Below are 16,640 nucleotides of genomic sequence, written 5' to 3'. Positions count from 1 at the left end.
TTAACTTTTTTTTATACACATTTGACTATTCGTGTTATTTATTTTTTAAAAAATATGTAAAGCTATGTATATGTATAGGTATAAAAGTATATTTAATGGTAAATGAAATAATATAAAAATAATTAATAATTATGTAAATTTTTTGAATAAGATAAATAGTTAAACATATATAAAAATTAAAGTCAATGACTTTAAACATTTATAGATAAAAGGAGTATATACTGTGTTCACTGCTGGCATATATGCATGCATGCAGAGACAAACAAATCTTTACCTATATACATACTTGTTGTACTGATCATGTACGTACGACAAACTCAGTAACACATACGACACGTACGCACGATCTTTTCTTAATGGGAGAAAATTCCACTCTTCATTCTTTTTACTATTGGATCCTTCACCGGAACCGCTTATGGTGTGGTGGGTATCGTGGGTGATAAGGAAAAACACGGAACTGTATATTTACAAACGAAAAAAATTATAAATAGATCAAATTTTGATAAGTGTTATTAGCAATATAAAAATAAATGTTAAAAAATAAACTACGATAGAAAAACTCCCAAAGTCAAGTCTAAATTTATGTTTAAAAATTTATATTTTGACTTATAAACATAAAAAAAAGAAAAGATAATGCTATTCTTTTGTCTCTCAATTCTTAAAACTATTTATATTTAATCTTTGGTCAAATCGGTGTGTTTTGCAATGACTTGGCGCCACATAGGTAAATAGTGATAACAACATGCCAATGAATAATAGAAAAACAACAAAATGAAGAAAAAAAACAACCTACACTTTGCTTTCTTTTCCTCGTTTCTCTTTAGTCATATAGCATAATATTATTTCAAATCGCTAACTAGGATATCACAACTAGGATATCACATAACATCATGTCAAGGAAACCACCCTAAGGACTTAACAAGGACCAAACGATGATGGTTTTAAGAGTTGAGGAACAATTAGGGACCAAAGTAGACTTTTCTAATAAAAGCTCTTAGTTAGGTGCTACGCGATCCATCATTTTCTTTTGTACCACCTACTCATATATATATATACACACACACCGAAGTTAATATACTCCCTCTGCCTATAAATGTTTGACGTCGTTGACTTTTTAATACATGTTTGACTATTTGTCTTATTTAAAATATTTAAATAATTATTAATTATTTTTATATTATTCTATTTATTGTTAGATATATTTTATGCATAGATATAGTTTTACATATTTTATAAAAATAAATAAAATAAACGATCAAATATGTGTTAAAAAGTCAACGATGTTTAACTAAACATTTAGGACGGAGGTAATACCTAGTAAGCGGTAGGTCGCAGGGATTAGTAACAATCTCACATATATATAACTCTATTTCAAAATTAACTGAAACAGTTTCGATCTAACATGTACTTTTAATCTGCAGATAATGACAATGAGATCGAAAGAAGACGAGACAATGATCGAAACAAGTCCCACAGTGCGTTTGCGTGCAATTAATTAGGTCTTGTGCGTGTGCCAACTGCCAAGTGATCTGTATGGTTAGACACACACTTATGGCCATGTTCAGTTTGTTACCAAAATCACCATTTCAAATATTGTCGGTGTCAAAATTTTGATAAGTAACAAACTAAATTAAATCTTATAAATATTTGGTAATTCTAGAAACTTCTACTTAAAAAAGTGGGCTATAAAATGATAAGGCATTAAGGACTTGTTTAGTTGCCAAATTTTTTTTGTCAAAAGGGGTCAAACGTTTGACTAGATAACGGAAGGGGTTTTCGGACACGAATGAAATAACAAATTTTAGATTCCGCTTGGAAACCGCGAGACGAATCTTTTGAGTCTAATTAATCTGTTATTAGCACATGTTAGTTACTGTAGCACTTATAGCTGTCCTAATTAGGCTCAAAAGATTCGTCTCACGATTTTTCCCATAACTGTGTAATTAGTTTTAATGTTCATATATATTTAATGCTTTATTTAGGTGTCCAAAGATTTGATGTGATGTTTTTAGAAAAAGTTTTTGGGAACTGAACAGTGCCTAAACTAAACGTACCCTAAATATCTTAACATTGCTTCGTCAATAGATGTTAAGGTTTATTTGAGCAATAAAGTGAACATGACTATGGTTTTTTAATCTCACATTTAGCTTTTCTTTACCAGCTAAAAATTTGCTGTTATATAGATATGATATAGAAATGCAGGGAGTATATATATGTGGAATAGTCTAAGCAAGGTACATGAAGTAATTATTTAAGTAGTCAATTTATTAATTAAGTTGCATGTGTGTCCTAGGCCCCGTTCGTTTGTCCAGACTAGATAACTTACATGTTTGTTTTTCACGCTCACGCTTCCTGAACTAATAAACAGTGTATTTTTTAAAAAAATTTCTATAGGAAAGTTGTTTTAAAAAATCATATTAATTTATTTTATATTTTTTAATAATTAATAAATAATTAATCATATACTAATCTATTACTATGTTTTTCGTGCTAGGGATAAGTTAACTTGGCTCGTCGAACAGGGCCCTAGTGTACATGTATCAAACATGGATGCGACTGTTCCGGCTGCTGTCTGCCTGCAAATATCATCAGTGCTGCAGAGCGTGTATGCTGGGGTGATCTCTTACCTTTTTCATGGAACCAAATAGGAGTAACATATTTGTAAATAAATTTTTTATATATTGTTAGTTATTCAAAAGCAAAGACTTAAAAATAAACTACGATGAAAAAACAAAAGAATCAACTTTAAATTTAAGATTGAAAATTTCTTCAAATTTAAGATTAAAAATTTAAATTTTTGCGAAAACATAAGGCATTAAGATTCGGGACAAAATATGTGTCTTCATATTATTTACCCCAGTGGACACGGGCGTACGAACGTACCAACGTACGACTCCAATATATTTGCAGTATGCTTGATATATATCTGTATAATTAAGTTAAGTTCGGAGCTTAGTTCATCAAGACACACGTACCATACGGTACACGCGCATATATATATACACGTACGTATGCAGCTAGGCTGCTAGGGTTACAGTTCACTGTGTACCACATGAATCCACTCGAGAGAGATCCCACTGCCCCTCATGCATGCATATGCATGCATGCTGATATATTTTCGCTGGCAATTATACACTCAAAACTTTTATGCAAATGCCCAAATTACGAGTAATACGTAGAACACCTTTAATAATAAAGTAAATTGTAATGAAATATATGATAGGGATAATTTTTTGAACAGTACTGAAATGCAGATTTAAGAGTCAACGGTGCCGAGCATAAAAAATAAGACAAAAAATTATTTTTGCTCAAAACAATTCAAATACTTTCTCTTCTACGCTGATCGATTGTGTATTATTTCAATATGAGTTACGACATATACATTAATGTAGCCTGATTTTTGCAGGTCTAAATCATGTGGCAATTATTGGCAAATCTCTCTCTTACCCCTGCAGGCTAATGCCAACATATAATTAAACCAAGCATCTATAAAACCATAGTACCTGTCGAGATGAATAAGTAGTACCAGAGAAGAGAATATACTCCATCGTGTGCAAAACTTGGTCCCAACTGCATATATTTAACGTATGTACTGTCAGGTGTAGATCTAGCCAACGAGATTAGGAGTCTAAATATTTTAGATAGAGTTTTAGTTCCTTTATATTAATTTTTGGCATAAAATTTTAGAGAATCTTTGTGGAGCTCCGATAGCGCCCATGTTGGATCTGCCCCCTGCGATACTCTGCTGCAATGGCAGCAACCAGCGGAGACGCTTCGTTTGATTGGCCACTGGTTAAAACCACTGGACCATCACCCGGGTGGACATGTACGTATATACACGGTGTATCCGTATGTGTATGCCGTAGACTAGCTCGTATAGTGGTAGTGCTCATAAATTTAACTGTGCGGTAATTAATTAATTAAGCCGGTAAAAATGTACTTATATATAGCTGCAGCTAGGTTGTACCAGCTCCCTCCAATTTGGTAACTCTATGTTCTTCCGGACAATGCTATGGGTTTTTATTATTATCTTTAAAAAATTATCTTAAGATATTATTTTTTAATATAAAAGTTTAATAACCTGAGGTACAATATCTTAATGTATCAGAATTTTACACTTATCAATGATAGTAAAAAAGCCTCAATGGTATAGTCTTCTAAATCCATCTTTAACTAGTTTCTATTAATATATATATAATAAAATAAATATGTACTTTGTCGTATTGATTTTAAATTAATTTTTTAAAAGTTTGATCATACAATTATTTAAAATAAGAAGAATTATGGGACGAGCACTGTGTCTTCTCCCTGAAAATACACGTACCAGAGTCGCTTTATTCTCATCAACTCTCATGCACGTACTGCACGTCTACACGTTTCAACAATATTTATAATCTGCAAGGAAACATTCGCTGTATACTAGCTCGTAGCTTCTCCTAAGAACTACATGTGTACCCCAAATAAACCAATTTTTCACTTTTTACATGCAATTTTTAACTCTTTGTCTTATTTAAATTTTTTGTGATTGATATTTTTGTTTTTGTTATATGATAAATCATGAATAGTACTTTACGTGCGACTAATTTTTTTCTAATTTTCTGAAGTTTTTTCAAATAAGACGGATGGTCAAACGTTGAATACAAAAACCGAAGAATTGATTTTTTCTGGGTCAGAGGGAGTACGTACCATGCAAGGTATAGTAGTACTATGTTTTTGTTTCAGAAAGTTAAGGGTAAATACGTATATTTCGTACAGGCGTACGTAGCTAGCTAGGTACTGTAAATGTAAGGGGGCCAATGGATATGATCAAATTGTAAATTGAAGGGGTACATGTACCCAGGTGAGTGTATTATTTATGTTTTAGGCTTTAAAGTATTTCGGTTTTTTCTATATTTATATGAATACTAATAAATGTGAATATAAATAAATCCAGTAAAAATCAAAACATCCTGTAAGCTAAAATGGATGGAGTACAAATTAGGAAGGGATGAATTAAGCACGCATTCATGTGCGAGGGACTTATAGCTTGTTTGGATGGATGGAATTTTAGTAGTCCTTAGACTTTTTCCTAGAAGTCCATTCCCAGGGACTACAAAATTTTAAGAGACAGTCCCTTCTATTTGGGATAAGAGGGATTTTTTCCTAAAAGTCTCAGTGACCTTTTTTTATCCAAACAAAAGTCTTACGAGAGGATCAGAAAAGTAACTTCTCAAATCCTTACTTGAAAAACAGGTATATGGAGTTTTTAAATCATAGAATATTGATACTATGGTGTATACATATGTAGCATAGTACTAAAATTACCAGTACAGGGGCATATACGAACTTGTCATGCATGTGTGATCTGGATCGAATATACATACTACGTACAATGAAGTAAATACGTGGGTCCGAACTGACGTGGACAGATTAATAGCTCGTGATCAAAATTAATAATTGTTAACTCTAAGGCAGCAAGGACCACGATATGTATACAGCACCAGACAAGACTGTTTAATGCCAACGGATATTCTGTTTCTCACGTAGGGGAGTACACATTTTAATCCTTCCTGCAGTCACATGTACAGTTCCATGCATATGCATCTTTCATGCAAATGTTAGTTCTTACTTTTGACCATGATCTATATATATAAGATGGCCATGTTTAATGGAGATTATATATAGTCACTTCTTTGTTTACTTGACGTCGTTGAATTTTAAATCTATGTTTAACTGTTTATCTCGTTAAAAACTTTATGTAAATATGTAAAATTATACGTAGTGCTTAAAGTTTCTTTAGTAATAAATCTAATCATACAAAATAATTACTAGTTATATATTTCTTTTGAATAAAAGAAATGGTTAAACATATATTCAAAAGTCAACCGTGTCAAATAAGAAAAACGAAGTATATACCAACTATACAACTATACCTAGTTCAAGGACCTCCAGTTCCTACAAACAACTTGCATTCTCTTTTCATATTGTGAAACTAATTAAGCAGTATGTAGTACTTAGAAATTAACTAGCTAGTAGATAGATTATCGGCCCCACACTTCTAAACTATAATTTCTTAAAAATTAAACTTTCTTCTATATATTGCATTGCACCACTTGTTAAGTATTTCACAAAATATTTGAATTATTTCTACAATCAAGTTGTTAATCCACGATAACAAGTAAATACTTCCTCCGTCCATAAATGTTTGACGCTATTGACTTTTTTATACACGTTTGACCATTCATTTCATTCATTTTTTAAAAAAATATGTAAAACTATATATATGCATAAAAACATACTTAACAATAAATGAAATGATATAAAAATAATTAGTAATTATGTAAATTTTTTAAATAAAGCGAATGGTCAAACGTGTATTAAAAAGTTAATGGCGTCAAATATTTAGAGACAGAGATAGTATATAATACGTCCCAAACACCAACTCTTACACAGATCCTATATAATTTTTCAGACGGTAAAATCCCAGATGGAGCCCAATGTATCCTAGCCACATACGTACATCTGTGGTGGCAAACACGTAGGCCCCTAGTTAATTTCTTGTCTCCAAATGCAGAGCTCATTATTATACAATGGCGCCAAACTAGATAGGCCCCAATTAATTAATTAATTAATGATTTGCAAAAAAATAATTAATAATTAATTAATTAATTGAATGGTCCCTATTAATTAATTAGTTATCATGTTAAGTTTGATGTTATGGCTCTCGCACCTGAAAGGAACAAATTAACGAGATTCCAGCAAAGGCCTCCTTTGTATTGGAGGATTTTCATAGTAATCTTAGAGGTTTCAAATCTTTTGGAAAATTTTCAAATTAAATCATTTAGAACAAAGAGATTTGGATTGCAAAATGTAGGATCGTAAAGGACCTTTCCCACCTCAAAAGCTAGCCATTAAGGTGAGGGGCTCCCTCACTTATATCCTAGGTGCATTACCCCTCCACAACCAATGTGGGACTATTCAACAATCTCCCCCTTCACACATTGGTGTCCCTCAGCCCTTCACCACCCCTTCACCGTATCCGGGTTATCACCAGCCCACGGTCCATTAGGTATACAGGTCCCGCATCTCCGCAGGCACCTTACGGTCCATCAGGTCTTCACACACTGTGCCTATCGGGCCAGATATGTTAAACCAACTAGGCTCTGATACCAATTGTAGGATCGTAAAAGGCCTTTCCCACCTTAAAGTTAGCCATCAAGGTGAGGGGCTTCTCCACTTATATTCTAGGTCCATTTTTCTCCACAACCAATGTGAGACTATTCAACACAAAATTCCTATGGATTGACGTCCTGTACATGTCCCTAATTCCATAGAAAAGTGAACATAAATTCAAGCCTCGTGTCATGGTTTTACTTTGAGAAGTCCAATGCACACACTCACACTCTGTAATTCCTTTCTGTACAACATGCAAGTTTTTTTTAAAAAAAAAATCATGTGTTCATTTCCTGTGAACCATCCAAAGACACCACCTCTGGTATTCATGTGTTTTAGAATCACGTGGGATTCCATGCTACAATTTATCAAAATTTATTTTCTAGCATTTACTTTTAAATCGACAAGCACAAGCACACAAATAAGTTAATTATAGCTGATAAGATTATAATAAGTACTGTAAGAACAGACTGCAAACCATGAGGTTGATGATATTAGTAGTCTTGATCGTCTGCAGTACTCCAAACAGACACGCGAGTGGAACAGTAAAAAATATTGTGAGCAGTATCAAAAGCACCGTAGTCACATTGTTTTAGGTTCTGTTGTATTGCTGTATAACCCAATCTCGTCCATCAATTTTTGATCTAACGGTAAAAAAAAAAGTCTAAATTTACAGTACTGCAGTCGTCTGCAGTTCATATTAGTAGAAGCGTGGACTTGATCCGGATATACAGGTTGCCAATAATGCAGTGACCTGCTGCACATTTCAGTGTGCCCTTCAAACAGAGCTACTACTAGCTGTGTACACCATGTGTGCCGGATTAGATGCCTGACCCATCCTGGGAAACAGGTTTGGTTGGTGATCCCATGCCTGCCTGCTTTCTTGCTTGTTGCATCGATCATCATGTGGATCGAGTTCTTGATTTTGATTATTTTTTTTTTGCGTGTACTTTGGAGTTGGGATCATGGGGATCCCAGCACTCTCTCTTTCTCATGTCGTTGACTCCATGTGGCAATGGATTACAATTTTTTTTTCTCACTGGGATCGATCAGCTAGCTGATTAGCCCCACTGCAAGCAAGCAGCTTGATTGATCGAGTGAATAATAGTAATAATTTTCTCTTTCTTTGGACTTCTCGAAACTGAATCGAGTTACAAGTCCAACACAAGCATAAAGAACTGTCATGGGACCATGGGGTTGCATGGGCTACTGCAATTTTCAGTTAAAAAGCTCGGTTAATGTTTCTAGCTTGGCTGCTTTAATTGCAAGGCGATTTCGATCGAGTTTAGTTGCACTGTTGGATTAATGATATACTACATCTGTCTAAAATAATATCATTTTTATTTTATTATCTTTGTCCCAAAATAAGATTAAATTTTTAAGATTTATTTTGGTCCAATAAAAAGTAACTCGAGCTACCAGTACCACCATTGGATCTGTCTAAAACGAGATAACGATATCTCGAGATACTTTTTGTTGAACTAAAGTAAATCTCTAAATTTTCTATTGGGGCTAATAAGCCGACAGACAGACACATTGACGAGAGTTGTAGTTTGTAGACAAATTAAGACAGCCTCTCCTGAGTTAGAGCCATCGATGTCGAGTTGTCGACAGATTCGTCAGGAGATCGACGCACCTTCGATCGATCGCTCGCTCGCATGCGTTCCGCCGTTACTCCATTGCTGATGCAAATTGGCAAATTGCAATGGCGAATCCTGACGCGATTAATTTCACCCCTCTTTTACAGCGGAGAGTTCGTGTGCAGGCAGGCAATTTTACACGACTGGAAAGGAAAGGCTGCGGCTTCGCTCCGGTGGAGATTGATTTGGCTGCGGCGGCGACGGCGATCGATGGATCAACCTGTGCAGTGGCAGGCAGAGAGTGAGGCGATCGATCGATCTCTCCGACATGGGGTGTGATTGGGAACACCTGGGCCTCCATCTCGGCTCACTGATATTATTTTTAAATTATTTTTTGGTTTTTACGTGTACGTTTTTTAAAATGTTAAATGATATTTTCTGCGAGAGTTTCTACGTAGAAATTTATTATCTCACCTTTTAAGAAGGTGTTTGATTTTATAATAGTTAGCTTTATTTTTATATTATTAATTAGTTATCATAAAATTAGATAATATTTTATGTTTTATCTTTTGTTACTTGAAAGAACACGGTGCGTGTGATTGGGAACACCTGGGGCCTCCACATCAGCCTATTGGAAATGGAATCTTGTGGGGGGTGCTTGATTGGTTCGTTGGTTGGTTGCATCCAGCTTTGCACCGGCCACCGGCCCATCCTGATTGTGTTTTGAGCCTGCCACCGCCAGGCCTACTTCAGCCATGGCCTGTGGATGTACTTGATTGTAACTGCCAGGGTTCACCATCCTGATACCGGATAAAAAGACGCTCATGGCGAGCTATGTTATTTCACGGAAAACATTGATAGGCCGAGAAAAGAGGGTGAAACGGACAAATTTGGTCAAATAGTTAAGACTCAATTTGAATTATTTTTTGAACTTGAATGAAAATCCAAACGATTTATCTTATCGATCCGGTCCAAAAAGTCTGGATTTCGGGAGCCAAACTGGTTTCCATCCGTTCTATTGGATTATTTTTTATCATCTTTGAAAGTAATTTGAGATACCAAAAAATTTTAATGTAAAATTATAGGGTTTTTTTATAAAGTATCTTGAGATACCAAAAATTTTAGTGCAAAATTTTGGTACCTCATGATACATTATATCTCAAGATATCATATTTTTCCACTAAAAAATATGATACCTTGAGATACTTTTTCAAGGATGTTAAAAATGCTTAAAATTATGATACCTCAAGGCACTAAAATTCTACACTAAAAAATATGATACCTTGAGAAACTTTTTCAAAAACGTTAAAAAAACTCGTTTTATAAACATTGGCAACTGCTTTGGTGTAACACTGAATTTTGTGGGACTTTCAAACCTTGTTCCAACCTCTCCACTCACGACTCGCCTAACAAAAGATGTCACTATAACGAAATGCAATATATAATACAGATATGTCACTTTTCGATGTGATCGAACACATTGATCTGTGCCATACAGGTAGCCAAAAAGAATGATAAAGCACTGAAAGGGAGTAAGATCAATGCATTGCCGCGTGACTTTACAAACAAGTGATCATATCATTGACGTTACAGCACGCTAAAAGCGCCCAAAAAAAATGGACCGATCACAGAGAGAAGAGGACATGAGAAGATTGTAGTAGGAGGGGCTAAAGTTACAACATACATGGCCCACACGGAGTATGGCAGCATATTGGCACAGTGACTGTATATTGTTATGTACAGCAACAGAATCATACATACAATCTCTTCAGAAAACTGAATGATCATATCATACAGTGCTCCATTTCATCTCGACGTGTACCGTCCCGTTCCTCGAGTTGATCAGATGGTATTTTTCGTTGATCCGTCCGTTGTTCACAACGTCCACTAGGTTTATATCAACATGTCCCAGTGACTCCTGAAATTTTGAGGGAGATGAGGTTGATTTTAGAGGGCATTATGAGTTCCAGGTGATTATCAACAACCGAAGAAATGGTTTTACAATCTTCAGGTCATACCTTATTGTGGAAGGAGAGTCCACGGCGTTTGCTTCTTACTTCGATGTGGATCTTATCATCCACTGGAGCCTCCTCCACCATGAACTGAAACTCTTCGTTCCATCTTGGATCTCTTGTTTTCTTGATAATCTGAACGAAAACAAGTCCCTCGAGTTCAACGTTTTAGGTTCACAGGGAGTTGTTAAGCACTATTAAGTTAAACATTTCGAGTTGGGGTATAACTTGGAATTACAACGACAAATTGTTCATGGGTAAAATATGGTACTACCTTCGTTTCCTTTCTTTCTCCCCTGAAAAGAACCACAGCGTATGGATTAGTGTGACGCTTTCCTTCGACATCTTCTGCATTCTCTACTGAAACCAACAGCAACCCTCCACTGGGTGGGGCGTCCCTTTTTACATTGACATTGCCTTCACCATCTGACATCACAATGGTACTGTTATTGGCATCTCTGAAGAGATCAAACGTCAACTCGACGACAAGCTTTCCTCTGTCCTTCTTGTTATGAGGATCATTTGGGTCCATGCTTTTCAGAAGGTCCAGCGTGAATACTTTGCTCTCATATGGAGTAAGCAAGCGGAGGGGAATCACTTGCATTCCCAGTTTATCATGCATTTTAACCTGCATAGCCAGGAACAGAAAAAAGGTTATTGTTATTTCCTACCTATCCAAAGAAGGAAAACCGTAGAAAAAAAATATTCCATCTGTCCCAAAATAAGTTATTTTCTAGTAGTTCAAATTAAATATTGAATTATTCCAGGACAGAGTAAATAATGCTCTTCGAAATTACAATACAGTTTATGAGAAGAAAAGTTTGCATACAGCAAGCTAAACCTTTTCCCAATCAAACATCCGGAGCTCAAGGATTTGCGTTTCAGGATCCTTGACCACAAATCTGAAGATTTCATTCCACTCGGGATTCAGGTTGCTCATCTTAATAGATGTCTTCTTTGAGGGCAGTTTCTCGCCGCTAAGGCGGAGCTTGACATAGGGATCAGATTTTCCAAGCAGGTCCATCTTGAGCAGATTCATAGCTCGGATTACCTTTACATGTAATATTCCAACTGGTTTCTTGGTAGCACCACTGCAAATGTTCCATAAATACCAGTAATGTGAGTAACGCCAAACTAAACTGGAGCATGTCCAAAACTAAAACAAGCTTGTTTCAGCTATAGAAACCATATCATTAGCAATATAATTCCGTTTGCACTAAATAAATAATAATATCTCCAACATATATTTCCTTGATTAGCAGCGCGTTTTATTTTTGCCCAAGGATCGCAATGTTTAGTTTGATGCTAAGATCTTTCCACAGAGAATATTTATTCCAAATTATCCTTGCATGCCTCAACAAAGTTCATGTGTAATAAGTATCCTAATATATAAGAAATAGAAGATGGTCAAAATTAAACCAGGACAGTCATATGCAATTTGGTATGCAGATTTGGAACAAACTAATGCAACAACTTCCAATTATGATCCATAAAAATTAAAAAAATAGCTACAAGTAATATGGATGTCATTTGTAAAGAAGATCACCTTGCTTCATCTAAAATAGGAATTTGTATAAGCTTAGGCCAGTGATACAAATTTGCTATTTGCTTTGATATTTTCTCCTGTCAGAAAGCAAAAACCAGGAAGCTAATAATTAAGAAATACACAAGCTAGGAACTTCGTAGTATATGGTACCGAAGAGAGTGAAATCAGGAAATACAGTAGTAATGAATGGGAATCATTAAACTTCCAGAGTCTACTCAGGAAGTTCTAACTCAGTGCCCACTGCAGGAAGAAAAATGTGAAGCAGAAAATAAGTTACCTGGACAAACCGATGCAAACCAGGTATTGCCATGACATCTCCACCCAACAATTTGAATCCGAAGTCAACACGTGGCTTTATGATAAAAGACAATTAAGTTTTATTTAATGAGTTGTTTTAACATTGAAGAAACAGATTAATACCTTCTCCATCAGTGAAACACACAAGTTTGCAAAGCAAGGAAAGCTTGGCACAAGAGGCTTCAGAGTCACACGTGGTGTCAGCATTATATGCAAATCTAAAAGCTGAAACAGAAATACGGTCGTGTCAGTGGGCTAACAATCTATTCTTTAGAATGACATAAGGGAAAGCTGACCTGGGCCGACACTTGGAGAGAATGCACCTTCACTTTCACAATTACATTTGCTATGCTAGCCCACCGAATCACAGGTTCAATTACCAGCTCTTTTTCTTGCATTCCATAAACTTTAATTCCTGTTTGTGAAAATATCAAGCAGCATCAGAAATTCAGAATCAATCAATCTCAAAAAGAGTTGACTGATAGTGTATCGCAGACTACAAAATTTGAAATGCAGTATCAATTTAAATTATTTAGAACATAGACTCGAGCTATATACAAAGATAAAGAAACACTGTGCTTGTAATGATAATCATGATTTGAGGATACAAGGTCTGTGTTGCTGAACAAATTGCATCATTACAGTAAGTACTCCTATAGAAATCAACAAACCTTGGAGAGTAGGAGGAAGAGCCCCAAGTGTTAAATGCCCAAATTCAATTGATTCTATTCCATATTGTCCAACATATTGATCAAATGTTGGTCTGGTTGCACTTCTTATTGTGTTGCAGATTGCCTGGTCAATGAATTAATTGGAATTACTCAGGCTGATCATGATTCGAGATAAACTCTCAGAACGCATATGATATATAAAGCAGTGAATATTATACTTGTATCAAATAGGCCATATGAGAGTTGAAAATACCTTATCAAGGAAGGGCCACATATCAAAAATAAATTTGTTAATCCAATCAACCTGCAAAGAAAACAAACTTACATTTAATAAACTAAATGTGTCTTTTCTTCAACCTCATAGCGCCTTCGGCCTTGCTATGACCTTCTGTACCTTGTAACTTTGCTTCGTTTATTTATGTTAATCTGTGATTCAGGTGAGGATCCTCTCCCCCCCCCCCTCCCCCCCGGGTGCCTTATTAAAAAAAAAACTAAATGTGCGTTTTGGAAATGAAGTATCTTGTGTAGACAAAAAACAAGAATGTGGTAATAAAAACAAAGTACCCACAGACATTCTTAGCTATGTGCCTCGGTCCTCAAGAGCTAGACTATTTGGCAATTTATCATATCAATCAATATGATTTCTTGGCATGATTGCTAAGCTAAAAGAAATTGGATCCTTTATAATAATAGAAACTGACGTCACCGCTTGTTAAGTGTAATCCTCTCTAATTTCATTTGTTGAATTTTGGTATTACACATTGCATTTCTCTCCCTGTTAGGGATAACCAAAAAATTTCAAGTTGAACTGTTGATATATGGTGTATTCTAATTTATTTCTTTCCATGAGAAAAACATAGATGCGTATATAATTATATTACCACAAAACTTGTAAAGACTCCATAAATGACATCCTACACTCATGTTCCTCTGGGTCCTATGGTATATTGGTATATACTTCTATATTATCATGCATGCTTACACCCTATTGTTGTTGGACTGTAGATAACTAAACAGAGATTGATTTACGACAAACATAATCCCAGAGCAAAAAATTACATATCGTTTAAATATCAGTATATATGCCATGTATTAATACCCACCCGTTCATAATCTGGACTCTTCACCCATAATGGAATATCTGGCATAGTTGTCTGTAATGTCTCAGAATCCAAGTCGCGTAGTGGTCTAATAACAACAGGGTCCTGCAAAAGTCAAGAATGAATGCTGAGACTTTAAATATGAATTCACTATTTAGCGCTGTGTAAGATTTTGAATATGAATTTATTTTGGACATTGCTTGATGTATAATAAAGCAACGGAGGTCAAGACGATCTATTTTGGACCATAATTTTCTTTACCCTGAAGAGGCAGGATGCAAGTGCATATGCGAACTCCATTGAGTATTGACCATTGGTTAAAGTAAAATAGCAGCTGTCCGACTTAACTATCGGTCAGATGATGTCGCCAAACACTGGTGGTTACGACTTTTCTTTTACTTAACATAGTGGATTTGATTCTTTCATTTCTTATGAAGTAAGTAATCCAAATTTCACTAGTCTCAGCATAAAGGGTTCATCAAAGTACGCAAGATACATTAAGCAAACAATCAAGTTGGATTTTTGCTCTGTCACATCTGACCATGCCCTTCTCATTCCTATGGGCTAACCGACCGTGTACCCAGATGAAATGATTCTAACCACATTAGACAAATGCTATACATACTACTAGGCTAATTAAATAACAAGCTGTGCACTGCACAATATTCTGCATTCATATGCACCAACCCGTTTCACATTGCTAAAACACACTAAATAAATGCACTAAAAGATATCTTGTGCTTTCATGTATTTGGCATATTCGTTCAGTAACCCAAAGCATCTCACTTGTCCCAGATAATCCCAACTAAACATCAAGTACACATGACTATTTCGCAATCTAATAAAATCCCCTGTGTAGCTGGCACATCACATAATTAATCAATTTATTGAAACAATCTCACTAAGGAAGCATATGTCAGGTCAGGAGGTGTGGCAATTGGCAAGACGGAATCGGATACGCAAGCAAAGCAGAGCTATTCAGAGCTGGAACTGAAAGGGCTTACTGAGTTATTACCGGCCCCAGCCAAGCAGCTAAAGAGACGTGCTTCGTCAGAACTGAAGAACACAACTACTCCAGCACGGGTAAGACAGGGACTTTGGAGCACGTACCACGCCCCGTTTTCCCCACGTCGCATGCTGAACAATCCATTAGTCTAATCGTGCGGCTAGAAATCGAAGCACGTCCTAATCTCAGAATCAATCGATTTCTACGACCATTTTGTTGTTGGCAAAATAAAAATTTTTAGGTGTCACATTAAACATTCAGACGTTTGACTGGATATCGGAAGGATTTTTAGACACGGATGAAAAAACAAATTTTACGGCTCGCCTAGGAAGCGCGAGACGAATTTTTGAGCATAATTAATCCGATATTAGTACATGTAGGTTACTGTAGTACTTTATGGCTAATCATGGACTAATTATGCTCAAAAGATTCGTGTCGCGATTTCTCACGTAACTGTGCAATTAGTTTTTCGTTTTATCTACGTTTAATGCTCTATTTAAATATCCAAAGATACGATGTTTCTGTTTCTGGTAGAAAAATTTTGGCGACTAAACAGTGCCTTAATTTCTTGGGTTGTTGGTCTGCACTTTGCACTGCTGCTGCTGCTGCTGTTCAATCATGTGTAACTTTGATATGACCGCACACAAATCAAATCACCAAGCGATGGTACACGGAAAACGAATTGCTACCGATGAATGCGTTCGACTAACTGAATGGCAAGACCGATTAGAACGGAGGATTTTGATTAGTTGGTTTGAATTAGTGTATTGCAGCACGGAAGGATCGAAAAGGAAGAGAGGCGATCCGATGGACTGACCTGGAGGCGGCGAGGTGCGAAGAAGCGGAGGTAGACGAGGTAGGCGACGGCGACGCCGATGGGGAGGCCGACGCCGAAGCCGAGGAGGCCACCGACGAGCCCCATCCCCTCTCCCGCGAATGCAGCGGCGCCCGAGGCGGCAACCGCATGGGAAACCACGTCGCGGCGATGGGTGGATTGGTGACCGGCCGGCTGGCGCCACGCGCGGATAAAGAAATGGGCGGCGAGCCGCTGCGCTGCGCGCTGCTCCTCGGAGACGTCGAGCGAGGCGGGAGCCAGCAACGCGCCAAGCTTTGTTTATTTGGGAGGTAGCGGAGAACCGGATGCGGGTAGACAGCGGAGTGGGTGGCTTAGCTTATATGAGTCGCGACTCGCGCGCCGCCGTGGGAAAATCCGCCGCGAAATCGTCACGCTTCCGGCCTCACCCAGCCTCGCCGCCGTGGCGATGGGGTTGCACCG

General features: G+C 36.6%; 1 protein-coding gene across 1 annotated transcript; it reads right to left on the bottom strand.

Annotated features, from left to right (window-relative positions):
• Positions 1-10,260: 10,260 nt before the first annotated feature.
• On the bottom strand, positions 10,261-16,488 carry LOC102717258 (synaptotagmin-3-like). The gene is made up of 12 exons (XM_006656335.3): positions 16,182-16,488; positions 14,362-14,463; positions 13,512-13,562; positions 13,259-13,382; positions 12,884-13,002; positions 12,711-12,812; positions 12,568-12,642; positions 12,291-12,367; positions 11,586-11,835; positions 11,019-11,372; positions 10,751-10,879; positions 10,261-10,650 (listed from the first exon to the last, which is right to left on the bottom strand). Exons 1-12 carry the CDS (start codon positions 16,284-16,286, stop codon positions 10,522-10,524), a joined length of 1,617 nt encoding a protein of 538 aa, XP_006656398.1. The 5' UTR covers positions 16,287-16,488; the 3' UTR covers positions 10,261-10,521.
• Between the last annotated feature and the right edge of the window lie 152 nt (positions 16,489-16,640).

The sequence above is a fragment of the Oryza brachyantha genome, chromosome 6, assembly GCF_000231095.2.
Source record: "Oryza brachyantha chromosome 6, ObraRS2, whole genome shotgun sequence".
Classification (NCBI taxonomy): Eukaryota; Viridiplantae; Streptophyta; class Magnoliopsida; order Poales; family Poaceae; genus Oryza; species Oryza brachyantha.
The sequence above is the reverse complement of the archived record's forward strand: the minus strand, read 5'-3'. Positions and strand labels throughout refer to the sequence as shown.

Excerpts from the sequence above, each read along its gene's own strand:
- LOC102717258 (XM_006656335.3), bottom strand. The coding sequence starts at position 16,286 with ATGGGGCTCGTCGGTGGCCTCCTCGGCTTCGGCGTCGGCCTCCCCATC. Across the intron at positions 13,563-14,361 it reads AGAGTCCAGATTATGAACGG|GTTGATTGGATTAACAAATT; the intron begins GTGGGTATTAAT and ends TTTTCTTTGCAG. Across the intron at positions 11,373-11,585 it reads GGATGTTTGATTGGGAAAAG|GTTAAAATGCATGATAAACT; the intron begins GTTTAGCTTGCT and ends CTGGCTATGCAG.